The sequence below is a fragment of the Carassius gibelio genome, chromosome A4 (assembly GCF_023724105.1).
Source record: "Carassius gibelio isolate Cgi1373 ecotype wild population from Czech Republic chromosome A4, carGib1.2-hapl.c, whole genome shotgun sequence".
NCBI classification, from domain to species: Eukaryota; Metazoa; Chordata; class Actinopteri; order Cypriniformes; family Cyprinidae; genus Carassius; species Carassius gibelio.
In genome coordinates, this window is record NC_068374.1 from 33508907 (window position 1) to 33530096 (window position 21190).

Sequence of the window (21190 nt, forward strand, 5' to 3'; positions counted from 1 at the left end):
AAGACCTTAAACGTTGCAGAACAGTGGCCCTACAGGAGCAAGGTTTGGCATCCTGACCCCACAAATTCCTCACACTTAATGTTGCTATAAATAGAGACCATTTTGCACGTCTCGATAAGGCAGATTCCTTCTAGTGTTGTGAAAAATGGAAAAACAGTACACAGGATTTTCAAATAGGTAAACAAATCAAAAACAGAATGCTTACCTTGATTTTGTTTTTGATTGCATATAATGTATTATTGATATGCAATCAAGAAGGTCAAATACAAAATTCAAATTCAAAATAGTTATTTATTTAATAAATAAATAGAATTAATTTGATTACACTGGAAGAAAATGGGAGATCTGACCTTATAATTCTTGGCAGGTGGAGGTTCCCGAGTATCTTCGGTAACCAGACTGTAAGAGAGAAGAAGAAACTCATCTCCAGAGCAAAAACATCAGTAAATACAGATAGTGTGTGCTCTTTTTGGAATCACACCAACCTTCGGAAAACAATTCTGATTAATGCAGGTGTTTGGTGAGATGGCATTTAATGTTTGAAGATAATTGTACAGAAGACAAATTCTTTAAATGTGGGTATGTTTAACTTGAAACAACAGGGTTTTCTGTATCGGGAATGACCTGAAAATTTGCACGGTTTTATTTTTCTGTTGTTGTTATTACAATTGGTAAAAGTGGTAATTTCTGCTGTTGTTGTAATCGTACCTTGTTTTTAAATGCAAAAAAAAAAAAAAAAATTGATCTCATCTTATTGATTTATAACTCCATTTCATGTCTGTATAAATGTAAATATTTGACTGTTAAGAATGATTAAATGCAATTAATTCAATAATCGATTGAAATTATCATTAATTCTGCCATAAGGTTTGTGTAATACTACTTACCAAAACAGTTGCAAAGTCAGAAGATTAATCTTCTAAAAGCAAGATCTAACTGAATTTGCTGGAACGTCAGAGTATTAATTGTATGAACATCAGTATCTAATCCGGACCCTGTATGTTTGTATATTTTAAACTCATTAAAATGGGGCTAGAAATGACCTTTTTAAATGTAAAACTGAATGTATTTTGTGGATGGGTTAATTAAGGCTTGTTAAGACCCGCAGAAACCCTGACTTTGCTCTAATCACTCATTTTATGAATCACCTACTTGGAAAACTGTATTCCTGGTTTAGAAAAAACTGGTTATAGTCACATTTACTGTATAGTTTCTCAAATTAAATCAAATAAAACCACCAAATACACAAGGGTTCTGCAAATATTAACATTTATTTGTGTACAATTTTAATAACTCTTTTACAACCTCATTTCAAAGGTTTCAAGTCTCAATGCAAAGCGACCCTGGTTAAACGGAGGATGAAAACTGAAAAAGATATTTGAATTGCTGTAATAACACTGCTAAACACAGTGAAACTATATGATCCGACCCACTGCAGACTGTCAAGACAAACCAGAGCCACTCTTGAGTTAGTACACCATCACAGTGTGTTATTAGTAAAACATTGAGAATGTACGAACTGTCCACTTCAGCATTTTTTTTCTCCCAATGGCACACATGAGCATTAAATTCCAACTTGAACCGTTTCTGACCAAAAAAATAAAATAAAAATAAAAAAGTGCCCGCAAAATGTATTGTAATGACAGTAAAATGCAAACTAGCATATGCAACAGAATATTTCTAATAATGTGTTCCTCACATCTAATTTTAAGGAGAGTCCTGACGTAGTAGCTATAGCACACATGGTGTAAACATATCCGCTGTAATCGCGCCGTTTTTCCACTTTTTTCTTTTTGATTCGTGCAAATACAGAAACTCGAAACAAATTTACAAATTAGCATTGGGGCTAAATATGGTTTCTAAGAAAATAACAGCGTTAAACTGAATAAGAAAAGGAAAGAGAAAAGCATGAAAATAGTGTTCTTGCTTTGAGTCTTGATATCAATATTAAAGACGTGCTCAACTTGTTCCTTAGAGTCGAATTTCATTCAAAAAAAATAAATCACAAAGAAAACAAAACAAAAGACCCCAAAACATTCAACTCTACAGATCAAGAAAACTTGATGTAAAATTGCACGTGAATCCAGGAGAGGAAAATAAAACCTTTACAGGAGATGCAGGACAAACCTTTACGGATTAAATGAGGTATTGCACAGATTAATACAAAAAAAGCATGAAGGCAACAAAAATGTACAGCAAATCGGTCGTCCATTTACATTACAATTTGATAAGATTTAGACTGTCAAGAGCAATGTAGTGTTTTAGTTCTTCTGGTCAGCCCTGGTCATCATTCATCCCACTCATCTTCATCCTCAAAATCTTCATCATCATCATCATCATCATCATCTGCAAAACCACAGATTGAATGTTTAGTTTTCTGCTTTTTAAACAAGTAAAGACATCTAACACAATCCTAAAATAGTCTGAGCTCAGGTCTGCACATACCTGAAGAGTGGATCGCTTTGCTCCTCTTCTGCATGACCTGCATCAGCGCCCCCACGATCCCAGATGAGGGGGCAGAAGTGGGCGGAGCGGAGTCTGTAGTGTCGGGTACCTGTAAATATCACATGACCAAAATGGTTTTATTCATCTGCATGCCACACAGTTCTCGTGATAGCATGGGGAGAAAAAAAATAAAAAATAATATCAATCACGAGTTATTTTCGGTATGACACTGAAGCTGTGAGAGACGTTGCACTTAGAGATGTTAATATTGCTGCATACAAATAAATTAAATTGCATAAGCAATAGAAAATCTAAATGTAGGGAATTCTACAAAGAACATGCACTAATAATTTTCCTTTATTTTTGGTAATTTTATTATTTATGGTTGAGAGAGCTGACCTAAATATCTGAAACAGATTTCACTATATTATATAATGTTTTAGATAATTAACATAATATTTCTGGTCACTAGAATACACTAGTATTCAAAAGTTTGGTGTCATTAGAATTTTTTATGAAAAAAAAAAAAAAAATTTATATATATATATATATATATATATATATATATATATATATATATACACATACATACATACATACATACACATACATTTTGCTCACCAGGTTTTCATTTGTTTGATTAAATATACAGTAAAAACAGTAATATTGTGAATTATTATTATAATTTAAAACAACTGTTTTCTGTGTGAATGTTTTAAAATGTAATTTATTCCTGTGATCAAAGCTGAATTACTGATTTACTCCAGTCTTCAGTGTCACATGATGCATTAGAAATAATTATAATATGCTGATTATCTGCTCAAGAAACATTTATGATATATTTAGAAATCTTTTTTTTCTTATTTTGTGATAAAACAGCATGCATTAAAAATCAGAATCTTTTGTAGCATTTTAAATGTCTTCACTGTCATTTTTGATCAATTTAATGCATCCTTGCAGAATAAAAGTATTCATTTGTTTAAAAAAAAATTATTAAAAAAGTTCTAACCGCAAACTTTTAAACAATAGTGTAAAAATACATAATTATAATAATAATAAAAAAAAGTGTGTTAAGAACTCAAATGTTTGTGTTCATGACTTGATAATCATTCACTACAAAAATATTCCCCTCCCGAATTTCTCACTGGCTAAAAAAAGAGAAAAAAAAAGAGGCTCTACTCACATTTTTAAGCTGAATGCCCTGTCGTATTTGGTCTAAGAGTGAGTCACGGCCTCCAGCGGACACAGGGGGCTTGTTATTTTGGTCCACTTTCTTCAGCTGCGCTCCATCTCGAATTTGGCTCAGGAGTGCGGATTTACCCCCCGGCACCTCCCCAGAATCTCCGTCTGATAGCAGAGGCGCAGGAGGAGGGGGTCCCGGAGGAGGAGGTGGGGGCGGTGGTGGTGCCCCGCCCACTGATGATGGAGGAGGAGGAGGAGGAGGGGCTGGTGGAGACAAGGAGGCAGGCTGGGGTGGAGGAGGTGGTGGGGGAGCAGTCCCAGGCCCTCTGCTGGGGGGAGGAGGTGGTGGCGCTCCAAATCCTGTTCGGGAGGGAGGAGGTGGAGGAGGAGCAGAGGTGGGCCCTCTTGACGGCGGAGGTGGAGGCGGTGCTCCTCGGCCTCTGGAGGGAGGTGGGGGAGGTGGAGGTCCTCCTCTTGAGGGCGGAGGTGGAGGTGCTGTAGAGACATAACAGAATGCTGCGTTGCGGTAAACACAGCTAAAACATGGATTCATGCAAAGCATCTCAACAAAGTTGCTATTAAGACAGCAGCTTAGAATCACAGAAGTCGGATTCAGAACACTCAGAATGACTATTTTGAAGGTTTTTTAACTTAAAAAGTCAAAGAATATGAGGATAATTTATAATTAATGAATACTTTTATGTTCTGGTTTGGGTAATTCGAGCTCCAAATAATGAGAAAAAATAAATTAGATTAGAAGATAAATCACCTTACAAAAACAGGCATTAATACACGGCTATTAAACAAATCTGTTTTATTTAAAGCTAAATTAAATATGTGATATTCAAGATTTTCTCATGCGTTTGAAAGCAGCATCTTATGCTCACATTTAATTGAAACAATTATTAAAGCTAGCGATTTAAATAACTATTCTTGATATATTTACATTTTTAAAAATGTAATATATTCCTGTGATTTATTCAGTCACGTGCTTCTTTAGATCATTCTAATATAACGATTAGCTTCTCAAGAAACATTATTATTATCAGTGTTGAAAACAGAGAGTAATGTATTCTTCAAGATTGCTTGCTGGATAGAAAAAAAAAATGGAAATAGAAAATAATGCATCCTTGCTCAAATATATTAATTTCATAACCTCAAAAAAAGCTTAACCTCTAATTTTTGTTTGTTTACTTGCATTATAGTTACTCATATACACTTGGGTTACAGTTATATTTTGTCCATATTGCCCACCTAAACAATGTGGTAAATGATTAACCTCCAATAACACTCGCTAATGCAGCCAAAGTCAACTTAGAAACAGAAGTTCTTGAATTCGTCAGCAGCTGTAGCAGCTCATGCACGGTGTTCACTCTGGCTGCTGCTCACAGCTGAAATTATTCCAGCAAACCAGGGCGAACACAAATGCTGACTCTGAAGAATAAGTCGGACTGGGGAAATCTGAGCTGTGAGCAGTGAGTAAAACAGAAGAAATGTTCTTCTTACATCTGACCAGAGCTGGAGTGTTGATCTTGTGGTTAAGACTTCAAGACTGCATTAAAGTCGCTTATATATATACAGTACAGACCAAAGGTTTGGAAACATTACTATTTTTAATGTTTTTGAAAGAAGTTTCTTCTGCTCATCAAGCCTGCAATTATTTAATTAAAAAATACAGAAAAAACAGTTATATTGTGGAATATTATTACAACTTAAAATAACAGTTTTCTATTTGAATATACTTAAAAAAAATAATTTATTCCTGTGATGCAAAGCTGAATTTTCAGCATCATTACTCCAGTCTTCAGTGTCACATGTAACATCAGTCGATCACATGATCATTTAGAAATCATTCTAATATTCTGATTTATTATGAGTGTTGGAAACAGTTCTGCTATCTAATATATTTGATGAATAAAAGGTTAAAAAGAACTGCATTTATTAAAAAAAAAAAAAAAAAAAAAAAAAACTCTAATAATATATATTCTAATAATAGATTTTCTTTACGATCACTTTTTATCAATTTAACACATACTTGCTGAATAAAAATATTGATTTTATTTTAAAAAAAAAAATAAAGAAAAAAAAATTACTGACCCCAAATTACTGACCATAGTGTATATTGTTATTATAAAAAAATTATATTTTTAAAACATAGCTTCTTTTTTACTTTTTATTCAAAGTATACAATAAAGTATCACATGTTCTGAAAAAATACTAAAATATTTCCAACTTTGATAATGAATCCTCATATTAGAATGATTTCTAAAGGATCATGTGATAATGATCCTAAAAATTCAGCTTTGCATCACATAAATAAATTATAATTTAAAGTATAATACATTTTTAAAAAATTATTTTAAAGTGTAATAATATATCACAATATTTTTTTTTTTCTGTATTTTTGATAAAATAAATGCAGGCTTGATGAGCAGAAGAAACTTCTTTAAAAAACATAAAAAAATAGTCATGTTTCCAAACTTTTGGTCTGTACTGTACATATATATATATTGTTTTTTTCATCCTGTTTCCTGAACAGGGATCAGTCTGGTTCTGGGAATTTGGAGTGTTTTAAGGTCTTGACTCCAACTCTGGTTCTGACTCGAGGCTACAATATGATCTCTAAAGATACACACACAGCTTCAGCACACAGCAGACTTTTATTAATGATGCAAGCCTTCTGATTGGGCCACTGTTGTGCCCCTTTTTTTTTAGGTAAAAAAAACTAACTGTTAGTTCTTTTTTTCATTGCAAACTCATGCAAAATTGAGAAAGCGACCTACCACAACACGGTGGGGGTCCTGATGGACAAATTATTCAAACATTACTTTATTACAGTAAAACATAAGATAAGGTTTGCTTAGATACGTTCTAATAAGACCTGATAATTGTACGCAAACTCTCGGACTCACCTTGTCGTCGAAGCTCATTTTTGACCGCCTCTACTCCTCCTCTCTGCTCAATGAATTCGTAGATGTCTTTAGACGTCTCTTTGTCTTTGAGCTGGGCCTCAGAAATGCCACACATGTCAAACAGGATCTTTAGTTCTGGGTCCAGATTATTCAACTGAGAAAAGACAAACAAAAGTTAACAAACGAGACAAAAATGGAATGCAAATCAAATTAAAATTAGAGTTAACTTCTGCTTCTTATGTCACAGTATTTCTCTTTTTTAAAGTCACGCTTTTAATGCTGGAGATACAGAAGTATGGGGTCAGTATGATTTTTTTTTTATGCATTCAGCAAGGATGCATTAAACTGATCAAAAGTGACAGTGAAGGCATTTAAAATGTTATAAAATATTTGAATAAATGCTGTTTTATCACAGAAATGAGAAAATGAAGTGCATTAAATGCAGCCTTGGTGAGCATTGAAACTTCTACTGACCACAAACTTTTGAACAATAGTGTATTCCAGTAACCAGAAAAATAATACTTTTTCGTCTTCGTTTTGAACAGTATATCTATTTTTTAAATAACGGAAAACCTAACCAGTTTCTTTTTGTGAAATGTATTGTTTGAAAAAAGCCACCCCGTTTGCTCATTTCTTATGTAATGCAATGAGATTCACATATTTTTAACATAACATTTAAGATATCTTAAGACTTTTGGGGGCCACGATGTTTCAGAATATTCTTAAACCACAGAAACAGATGACTGTACCGCATAGGGCTTAATAATTCTTTCCTCTGATAATGAAAAATTGCTTCTGCAGAAATCCCCTTTATGTAATCTCCCATTCAGGGGAAATTCAAATTAAAAAGTGGAGCCACACAGATCTAATACACACTCTCCAGCGCAACACCTGAAATATGATCCTTGATTTTTGGGAGAATGATTGTTTTTGGATTATAAAGATACAGCCCCTACAATTACATTGTGTAAGAGATGACTTGCAATTGTGAATCATCTCCTGACGTGACCCGTGACCCAGAAAATGATGAACATGTAAACAGATGCACTGAATGAAAACATGCAGTGTCACAATTCCTCACATCAAAGCCTGTGTTGGGATCCCAGCCGACGTGTCCGACATGCCTGGAAAAATAAAGACATTTCAATAAAAAACAGCTAAGAAACTGTAAATGCATTGATCAAATAAAGATAAAACGGAGATTAAAGGTACATCAATAAACATGTTCATGTTTGAGGAAGTCGACTTTATGATTCCTCGAATATAAAGTCCAGATTATCCACGTCTGGGATACGTTACATGAGATTAAAAACAGGTGGCCATCAGATTACACTTTCCATCACAACGTACTGAGCAAACGGCCAGGAAAAAAACAGGAACTCTGCTTTGATAAAGCAGCTTTACTGTTAAGTGCACAAGGAAGTGTATGCAATACCTGGCCAAAACCAACAATTCTAGAAAGGGAAGCGCGGAACCAAGTGGTTTTGAACTCAAAAGTGAACTCACCGGAAATTGCTCGGGGTGCCGATTTCAGATTTGGATATTTTCTTCTTCTTGTTCTTGCCTTTGCCTTTGTCTTTCCAGTTGAAGTTGCTGTGGAGGTTGATGTTGTTCATTTGAGTGTTATTCTGATAACGCTGGCTGTTGATTTCGGGGTTCTTTATGTCCACTGTTGCCATCGGAAGTGTCGGTCCTAAAGGTCCTGATGGTTCTGAAACGAAAACAATCAAATTCTTTTTTTAAATTCTGCATTAAGTAATGGGATAAAAATGTGGAAGCATGCTTCCAACAAGGCAATAAAAAAAAACGAATTAGGGTAATTCTGATTTATTTCACAATTTTGTCACTCTCATGATTTTGACTTTTATTCAAAGAGTTTATATCTTGCAATTATGATTTTGTCACATAATTCTTGCAATTTTGGGAGGAAAGGTCTGGACTGAGATACAAACTCGCATTTGCATGAAATAATAATAAAAAAAATAACAAAAAAAAATAACATCTGAGATAGCCACAAATGCCTTTTAAAATAAAATGCCAGAACTATAGAAAAAAAGCCAATTTTGAGATGCAAACTCATAATTCTAAGAAAAAGTCAGAATTGCGATAAAACTCATTATTCTGAGAAGTCAAAATGGTGAAAATAAAAGTCCTAATTCTGGAGTTATATAATATATATATATATATATATATATATATATATATATATATATATATATATATATATCAATGCAAATTATGAGAGAAAAATCTGACATGTTTTTTATTTATCGTTTTTATTTCATGGATTCTATAAACAAGCACTTTCTATAACACTCACTTTCTTAAATGCACTGAACACAAGAAACTGCTTTAAGACTAAACGGGCCAATAAAACACCACGTCCAATCATGTAGAAGTGTTCAGAGAAACTTCACCACATCTCAGGGCATAACCTACCTGCGTCCTCGCGTTCGACATTGCAAGCGGGCGAGAATAAAAACAACGGGCTAAAGCGTCCGCTAATGTCTCCACCCCCTAAACCCAGATTCAGGAGGATTTTACCCATCACCACACAGGTGCGCTCGCTGTGCCGCAGGTTAGCCGTGGGGTCCGAGAACGGACAGTACAGCTCGTCCTGTGGGAGGACGAGGCACTGCAGGGGAGCCAGGCAACCTCCCAAATCTGAAGCCTCATCTAGTATCTCATCAGTCGGCGCTGACAAAAAGGTAGTGCAGAACATCATCTCTGAATGCATGCAGATGTCCACGACACAGCTGGGTCTGGTCAGGCTGCTCTTGCTGTTCTCTGCCAGCATTTGAAGGGACATAAAGACCCGCCTCTTTTTAATCCCGGCAAATTATACACCCCCGCTGGATTTTACATAACCGTTAAACCCAGCAATAAGCTGCCACAAATCTCTCAGGTTCTTCCAAGCACGGTGTGATGAGGACACGCTACACTTCCCTCCACGCAGCCAGAGGGCGCTAATCATACCAAAATGAATGTCAGTACTAGATGAATATATACCAATTTAGCATAGACGTCACAGTTACGTCACTTGCAGCTGCGTGCGGATAGTGTTTGCAGAAAAACACTGGAAACAAGTGGAAGTAAACGGGTAAAATCCATGAAATAAGATAAAAAATATATATATTTTTGTGCCTTTTGATGTCAAGATTGGAATGCAAATAATTTTTTTAGAACACTGTCGTCAAAAGATGCCATTTGAAACGAAATGCTGACGTTTAAATGGACATATTTTGGATGAAAACTGCTACGATTACGCTACTTTTAAAGCATACATTTGATATAAATAATACGCCTACATAAAATTCATATTTGCTGTTCAATGATGTCCTACAAACCTTACTATTAACATTTTTACATAATTCTGACTTTTTTTCATCGCAAATGCAAGTTTATATATCCAAATTCAGACTTTATAACTCAAAGTTTTTTCATTCTGAACTGCGAGAATAGTCAGAATTTTGAATTATTAAAATGTACTTTTTTTATTATTTGTTTATTCCAGACCTGTAAGACTATCCCACTATCTAGCGTCAAATTAATTGAATAACAGTGATTATCGCTTAGTGGCAAGCTCTTGTAATATGCAGAGGACATTTTGAAAATGACATCTAATCAATATAATCGGCAATCTGTTCAAACCTTACAATTTTATACTGTATCCGTTTAATTCTCTATCCGTAAAGGCTATTCGCTCCCAGGTTTTCTGCAACCATGATGCCCGTGCATCCTGAATGTTTACAAACCTATAATTGTTCTATAAGTGTGTGGCACGAAATTATGAGAAGGAAAACCCCTGTTGATCCGAGTAAACCGAGTAAATTTATATAACCAGCAGAGAAAATCCTCTCAAATAGAAGAGGTCTAATATTTGTCGTGTTGTTCATCCACAGACATCAGACACATGTCAGGAGATCATGTATCCATGAATCACCTATAGGTCACTTGATCATGCACTTTTGGCTCACTTGAAACAGCACCTTTACACATGCAAAATAATCTTCTTTCATTAAAAAGAAGCAGATATTTGAAATCCAAATCCAGTTTATCTGCTTCTACACGGCTGAATAGCTGAAACATGTTATTCCAAAGCTTCAGCATTGCTTGTCTGTAAGACGGATGGAAGTGACCAGATTTTCCAGTATTGCTGGATTTTTTTTGTTTGCCTCTGGGGTGAATGGTAAAGCGGAGAAATGGACTGTTAACATACGTTAGTTGGGTGGAATGTTGATGGCTCCTGGGGGCCTTACAGTTAAAAGACCATCACCACTGTGTAGATCAAGTTTTGAGCAACAGCACACAAGGGGGATGGTGTGCAAGTTTGGAAATTGCATTTGCTCAATGTTTGCTTATGTGCATTTTAAACTATGTGGTGAATTGTAGGAAAACTATTAGCAAATATTAAGCGTAGCTATACAGAATGGCAGAATTGTATTTATTGAATTGAATAATGTTATTTAATAGTAATGAGAATTTTGGGCCAAACTGTCAATACAAAATTTTAATGACCTTTTTACCTCCATGAAAAAATAATTTCAATTTCTTTGCAAAGGTTTTTTTTTTTTTTGCAAGATGCAACTTGCACATTTCTTTTGCAACCTGATTATCCAAGATTTGTTGTGTATTAATAAGCGCATATCTTCAAATCGTGTGGAGAAATAAATACATTTTAAATCATAAACTTTGTCAGTCATGTTTAAAGCTCAGTCTATCAACAAATAATGTAATTCATTAGTAAACAACCTACCATTAGGTGGGTCACGTCTTTTTTCTGCAAGACAAAATTAAGATAACCATTACTACTTAATTCACCACCACCTGATTTTAAAATGTGAGGTTTATTAGTGAAAGAGCAGGAAGGGGAGGTTTAGGATCAATCTAGTGCTGGTAGGAAAGATCAGAAGTTGTTTATTATTAGTTGGAAGTGCACTGGAAAATACTCAAATGCACAATGCTCTCCTTGTCCAAGGAAAAGTTGCTGAGTCAGTCGACACAAAGACAGGAAGTGGTTAAAGAGCAGAGCTAATCAGAAGCAGACCTAGAGACATCAAACAGCAAGACGTGGCACAAACAGACGAGGAAACTGTGTGAGGAGCCTTGGTTAGGAAGAACACACTGGGAGAGCGGGAAATAGCAGTAAAGAAAGAGTGACAGAAGTAGATAAAAGGAGCAACTGAGTCATGCCAGAAGAAACCCAAATTATGTCTTTGCAGCACAATACATAGACAGAGTTTGTCATGAAGTGGAGGACAGATACAGGCTGATATGCGGCTGAATTTACCGGTTTTCCTCCCTCTTTTAATCAGAAGTTCATTGGCAGCAGACTTGAATCGCCTGGCTTCCTCCTCACTGGCAAAATTGAGGCCGATCTGGCACGTCTGCGGACAAATGCATATTAAATATGCTTTATATACACTGCAGACAGACTAGAAGTCATTAATCAAAACACAAATGATTCAGAAGAGTTATTCAAACAGGAAAAACCCCTGCACTGATTCACTTAAACAAAATAGCATTTGCAACTCATTTAACTTTTGAATGCAGCACATTTTAGAGTAAAACAATAATAAATCGACATTTTAATGAAGGATTACAAAGACTTTTTTTTTTTTTGAGGATAAAGTGCATGGATGAATCATGCGTAATAAGATTCAATTTCATGTTAACATTGATTTTAACAAACTTTATCGGTCTGTGTCCATGACAGGGGAAGTACAAGCATACAGCATGACTGTTTGAAAAACACAAAGGGCATCCAAGTACTTACATCTCCAGCAAAGGTGAAAAAGTATGGCCTGGAGAAGTTTATTGAAAAGTTGTTGTAGAACTCTTGATGAAACAATTGTTTTCCCTCCTGTCAAAGCAGAAGAAGAAATGGTTTCCTTAATACCAAGAGAAACATGACTTCCATGTGTGAAATGTTAGATTATTTTATTTATATGAATAAAGATTTTATTTATACAGTAAAATAAATTCATAAAATGAATTAAATATTGAAATAATATGCATATAAATTAATAAATAATATGCATATAAATTAATAAATAAAATGTGATTTATATTACTTAATAAAAAAAAAGTATATACACATGTATAAAAACATGTGCGAACATATACATTTAAAAATATATATATTTTATATACAAGATATTCATAAAATAAATACAAATTTATCTATAAATAAAGATACTTTTTATAATATTTCTTCTACTTCATGAACAATTTAAAAAATACATGAATGAAATATAAAAGTGTAAATAATAAATAAGTTTAATATAAAATAATATTATACAGTTTGTTTGTTGTACATTTTTCTCATTGAGCTTGCCATTTCTTATAAATGATATAAAGTGTTTAAAACAGGTCTGAGGTCAGGAGGCATTTCTTAAGTTCGCTAAAGCCTGTCAAACAGCACCTAATTATTGAACCAAGTTCTCTTTTGAGCTAATACTGTTAAAACATTTAGACTCAGTTGGTTATGTCTAAAGTGAAAGTAAACAGTTGAGAGAAAAACATACAGTATGTGTGTCTGTATTAGATACATACGTGAAGGTCTTAAAGGGACAGTACACCTATTAAACATGCAGTCTACTGTCATTACCGTTAAGGGATAGATCACCCTAAAATTTAATTTCTGTCATTATTTACTCACTGTCACGTTGTCCCAAACCTGTATTAATTTATTTCTTGTGCTGAACACAAAAGAAGATATTTTGAAGAATGTGGATAACCAAACAGTTGCTGGCCCACATTGAATTTGATAGTTAGGAAATTAGTTTGGCTTTAACGCTCAAACAACTTGCAAAATAGTAAAACCAACATGACAAAGATTTGTGAGATTTCAAAAAGAAAAGAAAACTGTGCTATGATATTTTTTTCCACATAGTCCACCCCTAGCCCCGAGGTATCTAAAAGACATCTGACCCACATGGAGCGTCGGTTGACTTACTTTCATATCAAACACCCTGATAAAGTAAGATCTCTGAGGGTTGTCTTTCACCAGACAGGCCACCCCACAGCACTTCTTCACCCAGGATGAGTTTCTGTCTGCTCCATAGACCTGCACCACGGCTGAACACAAACTCTGCAGAGACAGAAGAGAAACAGCACAACTATTACAAATCTGTAATGGAGATGTCATTCTGCACCTGCTTATGAAGGTCACATTAACTTCTGTGTAAACAGATGCCCAAGTATACATTTCACAATGATAAAAGCTTTAAAAGTGAAGATGACTGGTTTATACATGCATGTTCTATAAAGCTCACAACAAGTGCTCAATTTTAAAGTTTTAATCCTATGAAACTACCACAAACTGTGCCGTTCAACATCGGTGGTCATTCACAGGGCAAACACCTCATGACGGATGTGAGCGAGGAGGACCACAGTGAAAGACGCCCAACACACGATGCCTTTGATAGTCTCCTCACGAAGCCACCAGTCACAACACCAGAGAAAGAAGACGCTCACGCTCTCTCAGACTAATCTAGAGGAATGAACACATTAACACTGCAGTCCAACCTCTTCGGCAGAAAGCACAGCTCATGATCATAGATCATGTTTAATACTACCAAAAATTAGAGCATGCATGTATAATACAAAAAGAACTAAATTCTACGGAAGAGTTTTGGTAGTTCACCTTTTATACGTAAACTATCATAATAGCTAGATTGAACCAAGTTTCTGAATATTAAATAGATAGATGTATAAATGTTTGCGGTCATGTGTTAATGAGTTCTTGATTGTGATATCAATAGCATTACAAAAATTCTGAAAAAAAAAGAGATATGCACTCAGAATTTTGAAAAATAAAAGTCAGTTGTGAGATAAACAGTCACAATTACTTTTCTTTATTTTTAATGAAATAAAATAAATAAAATAGGAATAAAAAAAGTTAATTATGACTTATATATTTGTGAGCATAGATTGTTTATATCTCAGAAGAAAAAAAACAAATCTCAGCATTTTTTTCTCAGAAAAAAAAGTCTAAATTGTCTGATGTTAATTATCACTTGTGAGGACAAAAAGTGAACTGTGAGAAAAAAAAAAGAATAAAAACAAAATAATCATATTTCAGACTTTTCTCAGAATTGCGGTAACATCTTACAATTCTGAGAAAAAAGTACGATAAAAAGTTGCAATTACCATTTTAATTTATGGGAATAAAAGAGTTAAAAAAAAAAAAGGTAATCACGACTTTCACAATTTAGACTTTCTCTTTGAGAAAAAAATGTGAGCTTATTTTTTATGGAATAAAAATAATAAAAATTATGAGTTACTGTAAGTTGCAATTTAGTTTATGGAATAAAAGGAATACAATAAAATAAATAAATAAAGGCTTTCTTTCACAGTTGTGGCTTTTCTTCTCAGACTTGCAAGAAACACAAACTCAGAATTATGAAATATAAAGTCATAATCATGAGAAAAGGTCACAATGATCTTTTTATTTTTTATTCCATGTTGGAAATAAGCTTCCACAAAATGACCGGTTTTTCCAGTTTAGCTTTAATAAAGGACTGAACAAACACTGAAAAGTGAAAGACAAAATCCTGGACTGTCTGCTTTCCCACAATATGTCGCCTTCGAGGAAAAACAAGGATACACCCGAGATGAAACCAACGCATGCATCTGAGTTTACAAATCAAGTTTGACCCGAGACGAACCCGCTGAGAGGAAGCAGAACAAAAGAGCCAGTCAATATTTATAGAGAAAAGCCACAAAGGACAGGCCGGCTACTCTTAAAAACTGAGTTTGTGACAGTGATGTAATCCCAAACTTCCCAGCAGCACTTTTAAGTGAATAGCTGCAATACACATGAAGAGGTCCTCGCCAAACAGCCACTTTCAGGAATTAACAATCAGCATCCATCCTCGGGACGGGCCAGATGATTTACATAATCAAAGAAGACCAGCAAAGCCAATAGAGCCAGGCCTGCGAGCTGCTACAGACTCACTCAAAGATAAAAGCGAGAGGAAGGTTTACAGGGACACAGTAGGATCACACACACACACAGCGAGAGGGGCTTCTGCGCTCTCATTGGCTGAATGAAGCTGCCGCCTATTATCAGTTCACAAAGTCAGCGGCATCCATCCGATCCCGAGTGTGTGTGATGTTATCTCATAGTTTCTCGCTCATTATTAGCTGCGGCTAGCGGAAATGACCTCCGGAAGAAATCTGGTGATGTAATGTAGCCTATATGTATTTATGCATGACATCACTGATGACATCACTGATGATCATACAGCAAAGAAAAGAGACATTATACAAAACGAATGTGACAGTAAAGACATTCAAAAATGTACAATGTACAAAAATGTATTTTTGATAAATGCTTTTCTTTTTAACTTTCCTAAGAATCTTGAAAAAAGTATCCGATTCCACAAAAATATTAAGGAAAGTTAATCAATTTAATAATAAGACGATTAAATCAGCATATCACAATGATTTCTGAAGGATCATGTGACACTGAAGTCTGAGCTGTGCAGGAATTAATTACACTTTACATAAAAAAATTAAAGTTTCTGTTTTTACTGTATTTTTCATCAAATAACTGCAGCCTTGGTGAGCCATGGTGAGTTTCAAATAATTACATATCTTAAACTTAAAAATAATACATAAAACTAATGAAAAAATAAGTAATATGATTTTAATAAATAATAAAAAATGTCTATCACATTTTAAAATAAAGCTACATAATTATACATAAAGTAATACATAAAAGAAATTTGTGTTCATGCAAGAAATAAATAAATAAAAATAAAAAGACACTTTGGATATGTACTACAATAACTTGTAAATAATAAGAATTGATAAATTCAGTAGGTAAATAATTTAATCAACCAATAAATATAATTTAATGTCATTATACTTTAGCAAGGGGTTAGTTATTTTTGCATCAAAAACTAATCAATAACCTAATAATCTAAATAGCCCAAAGCAAATTAACAAACAGATGCGTGTTAAAAAAAAAAATGAAGTTAACAGTGAAAAACTAATTATAACTAGCGCTATACAGTTAGTAGAACTGAAGGGGAAGCTATTACAATTCTACCAACATGTACAAATTATTATTTCGTCCATCAGCCACCCCACTCTTATATATCTGGACATTGAAAAACTCACACTGAAAGGATAAAATTGAGGGTGAAAGCTGAAGAATCTCTGCCGGGGTGTCGCTTGCCTCGTAAGATCTTGATTAGCTGCTTCAGGTGTGTTTAATTAGGGTTGGGCTGAACTCCCGAGATTGGAGACCCCTGATCGATGCTATTATCAAATTCTATTCATTACACACTCAAACGAAGAGATTTGTAGCCGTCCTCAGGGTTCAAACAACCAAAAATGACAGAAACCCGGCCAGCAGGAACTACCTGAGAGGACTGGTTCTCCAACCCCCCCCACATTCACATGCAGGAGGAGAACCACATACTGCCATCAGCAGCAGAAAACCACTGAGGCCCACCGGACCACATCCTCACGGTGGGCTGATCGAGCAGTCCTGCTCTAAAACTAACACTGCATCCAGTCGGTGTGTGAGCACCATGAAGCAAAAGCTCCCAAAACCGCTGGCAGAAGAGAAGAATAACAAGAAAGGTCACAAAATCATGGTTCTGTGATTCACAGCAAGTGAACTGAATCCTCAGAGATGTGGACAACACACCCGCTTCAATCATGCCACAACACGTCCGTTAGAATGTGAAAAGACTTTCATAATCAATGTTAAAGGTGACTCTAAGCCTTGATATCGCAAGCTTATGATAAGATGTGTCACCATCCAACGCCGCCAGGAATGTAAAGTACGTAAAGGACTCATGTCATGCGAGATTATCTATGAATTTTGGGCAACAAGTCCAGCGACTCCAGTTTTAAACGGAGGAACAAGGCACTTTGGAAACCCAGGTGCCCTCATGTGAAAAGAGAAGCTTAGTTATCGCTCTCTTAAGAACACGACTTTCGTGTAGGAACACAACAGGGAACGTAGTGGAATGAGGAAACAGACTGAACTACAAACGCACAGGTGAGAGAGAGCAGCACGTGACACTGGACTAAACATTACCCAAAAAAAAACTCCATGTTACGCAACAACAGTCGAGAGAAATCTGATGACACTGATGATTAAACATGTCTGTCTATTAAACTAGAGATCAAAAGGTTACCATCAACTATCGCTACAAAATCGAAAGGTGCAACTTATGGTTAACAAGGTTCAAAATGATAAGTGATTTGAGCATCAAAAATATATAAATACAAATTAAATCCAGCTTTAATTGTTTTTTTTTTTAATATTATAATGTGTTTTATTTTATAGTCTACTATCTTTCAAACCACTGTTTTTTTTTACCCAGATGTTTTTTTTAAATGTAAAAAAAAAAATAGAATGTTAAAATTTTTTACTTTTATATTTTCAATAAGTACATTTTAATTATTTATAATTTTCCCCCCATTTATTTATTTTTTATTTACATTTTTACATAAATGTTTTAAAATGAACGATAATGAAACACTTTATCACACATTTTTACATTTTATAAAATTTTACATTAAAGTAGACACTCTACCGATGTATATAAAATTGCTTTTATTTGAAGCGGACACCAAAATGGGACGTCTCATTTTGACCCATAAATAAAAATATCATCAGGACTGATTAATTTACCAACTCTATAGTCATTTTGAGATTGTCGGTCAATAAATGTGACCAAGATGGTCATTGTGCCTAGGGTTAGTCTCAAAATGAACAGTTTTATACGGCAAATGTTACTTAAAATTTGAGAAATGTGCATAGAATTGCACAATGTAGGCCATATCAGCCAAACATTCAATGTCTTTTCCACCTGCTCCTCCCAATTTTGAATATTTGGTTACACATTATTGATAGTTTGAACAGACACACCAACAGTGACAACAGTTTCCTCCAATGAGTCTTAGTTATGAAAGGCTGCTTATTATCACTGTACACATAGCATAAGACTGGGAAATGTAAAGGTGGTGAATGTCTAGTATTTGAAACCAGGACTATTTGACGTTGAGACTGAAACAATCAGAGGAAAAGGAAGAATTTTATGAGGTGCTGTCAGGTGACGGGATTCATCTGCCATAAAATCAAGCTGTGAGAGGAACATAAATGCATGAGCCAATATGCTTACACCGCCTAATCAAGTTCGCCTACTGCTGTGTGTTGCCAAGTCCGCGGTTATCCCGCGGAATTAGGTACTTTAACCCTGTCGTAACGGGTTGATTTTTTTCATGTACGCGGGTTGAAGCGACTCTAATAACATGATATTTATCCTGGAGTGCTAAAATTAACTAGGTACCCCTCTGAAACTCGACTGGGCTAAACTTGGACAAGTTTGGAGTAGTAATTAGGCGGGTTTTCTTATGAAAACCTGGCAACCCTGAATTATGAAGGTCTTTCTTTACATTAAACAACTGCTAAGGTAAAATAAAGCACTTAACGTTTCCAGAGTTATTTAAAGATGTCATGAAACGCTGATATATATATATGAGTGATTATGGAAAAATATATAGCCGTCATATATTTTATTTGGGAGGTAATCATATTTTTTGTCAAAAAGTCTGAAAACCTCACACAAGTTCACCTGAAAGTTTAAAAGCATGCATTGCACCAGAAACACTGTCAGACACATGCGTCTGTTTAACAATTGGATACAATGTATCTCTGTATTCCGTGAATGGATTATCCAAGTGATACATTCCAGAGGAATCATTAGTTACACTGAATCGAGTTGGTAACATCAACAAACACTACCTGGGAAAGAAATCAAGCAAATGCGTGAGAACTTACCGTGCATTTCTTGCCCAGGTGGTTGAAAAGCACTTCGTTTTCTTGCGGGGTGAGAAGAATGGAGCCGATATTGATCCCAGGCCTCCTGTGTGAAGGTGGACCGCTCATTTTTGACAATCCGATGGTGTGAACTTGTGATCAGGAAGTGTTCAACAGAAAATACGTGTTCATTGATCTCTAATCACCGCCGCTTGGACCCGAAGGCTCTCATATCCAGGCCTGTTGTGTTTCGGCCGGTGGTGGGTTGAGAGAGGTCTTGTGTCTCAGAAATAAAACGCGATCCTCGTTTGGTTATCCAACGTCGTCTTGAGACTCTAAAGTTTCATCTGAACTCCTGTGCACCGAGCTTTCGATCCAACATGGCACTGCCACCGATGCGCATGACAGTGAAACGCGGCGAATTTACAAATCCCACTACGGCGAAAGAGTAGCTTATGAATATTAACGACGTGCCTTGGCGTTCCATGAGTAGCCACATCTAATTGGACGAGAGGCGGGCTTTGGGCCTGAGCGCAGGTGATCTGGCGAATCCGAGAGGTGTGGGGCGTGGCCTATGAATATTCAAGGAATTACGTGACTAGACGCTCTGGGAAGGTTACCAAGCAACGTTAACATGAGTTAATGAGTTAAGCCTTCGCTATAGTAGGATTCATATCGTGTTTAGTCTACTTATAACGTGAAATAGTCACTTAAATGCTTTTAAAACAAAAATTAGTTGGTTATTAGACATTATAAAGCGCAGTCAAGGCATTAACGCAGTCAAACGCAGTTTCACAAAGAAACGCAGTGTGGGCGGAGTCATGACGTGGAGTCAAGTGGGAGTTTTTTTAAAAATTATAAGTAATTAAAAAAATATTTTTAGCGCTGCAATAATACGGTTTGAAGCAGGCTTCTTATACAAACAACAACAGTGCAAAAGAAAATAAAGAAAAATAAAATAAAAGAATGAAGAGTCCACAACAATAAAGCCAAGCTTAATTAGAGTAGGAATGTGACTTACATGGCCTCTTTGCACAAAAAAAAAAAAAAAAAAAAACAAGACAACAATTTAAAAAAACAATTGCTCCTAATTACAAAATAGCCACTTGAACTTATTTTGCACCTTCTTAGCACTGACAGTCTGTCTCTTGGTAGAGTGTTTCTTAAATATGTTAAAGTACAATAAAATATGGATGTGTGTTCTGATTTGAGCCACATTAAATATTTTAAACAATAATGTAGCCAGTCTGTTCTTTCGTCTTCGGTAATATCTTGACATCAGGAGGCTTTATGACAAGTTAATGTAATAATTTACAGAAACTCCTCAGCTATGTTGATTGTGAAGCTTTGGGTATAAGGTTTGATGTGGTGAAAATATTAGTAGCCGTCAACACTTCTGAGTTTTTCCAGTTCCTGCTTGAATTTAGTCACTCCCAAACATGGTTGAGCAGTGAGGTAAACAGACAGAAACCTGAAAAACCAGTTAGATGAGAGACACACAGAGAGAGAGAGTCAGTGGGTAAAAACTGATTATGCCAAAAGAAAGGAATGAAAACATATATTCAGGTATGTCTTTGTTTTGTTCAACCAATTTCTAAAACATTCTTTTCCCATATCTTTTTTTTTTTTTAATTGACAATTAATACTGTAGTTAATTCTGTCATCTTTACAACTTGACTTTTATATGTCTGATTAGGGACTCTAACCTCATATTCTGTAACCAAACAATTTTACTCCACCTCGAATCACTTTCATTTACAATTCCATATTAAATGTGGTATAAATAAACCATCCAATTTACAGTTTAAATAAAAAAATGAACCAAAGAAACTTTTAAATAATCTAATACACAGCCAGTGAG

The 21190-nt window shown here is 35.1% G+C and overlaps 1 protein-coding gene across 3 annotated transcripts; it reads right to left on the reverse strand.

The window, feature by feature from the left end:
* Positions 1–1252: 1252 nt before the first annotated feature.
* On the reverse strand, positions 1253–19762 carry LOC127978605 (actin nucleation-promoting factor WASL). Of its 3 annotated transcripts, XM_052583385.1 has the most exons (11): positions 19351–19760; positions 13498–13632; positions 12316–12402; positions 11830–11926; positions 11296–11319; positions 8046–8250; positions 7621–7663; positions 6540–6693; positions 3629–4122; positions 2446–2554; positions 1253–2346 (listed from the first exon to the last, which is right to left on the reverse strand). In XM_052583385.1, the coding sequence occupies exons 1-11, from the start codon at positions 19456–19458 to the stop codon at positions 2288–2290; spliced, it is 1515 nt and encodes a 504-aa protein (XP_052439345.1). In that variant the 5' UTR covers positions 19459–19760; the 3' UTR covers positions 1253–2287. The 3 variants fall into 3 exon arrangements, with proteins under 3 accessions (XP_052439345.1, XP_052439354.1, XP_052439363.1); XM_052583394.1 differs by lacking the exon at positions 11296–11319 and having other exon boundaries at positions 19351–19762; XM_052583403.1 differs by lacking the exons at positions 11296–11319; positions 11830–11926; positions 12316–12402; positions 13498–13632; positions 19351–19760 and adding an exon at positions 8979–9625.
* Positions 19763–21190: the final 1428 nt, after the last annotated feature.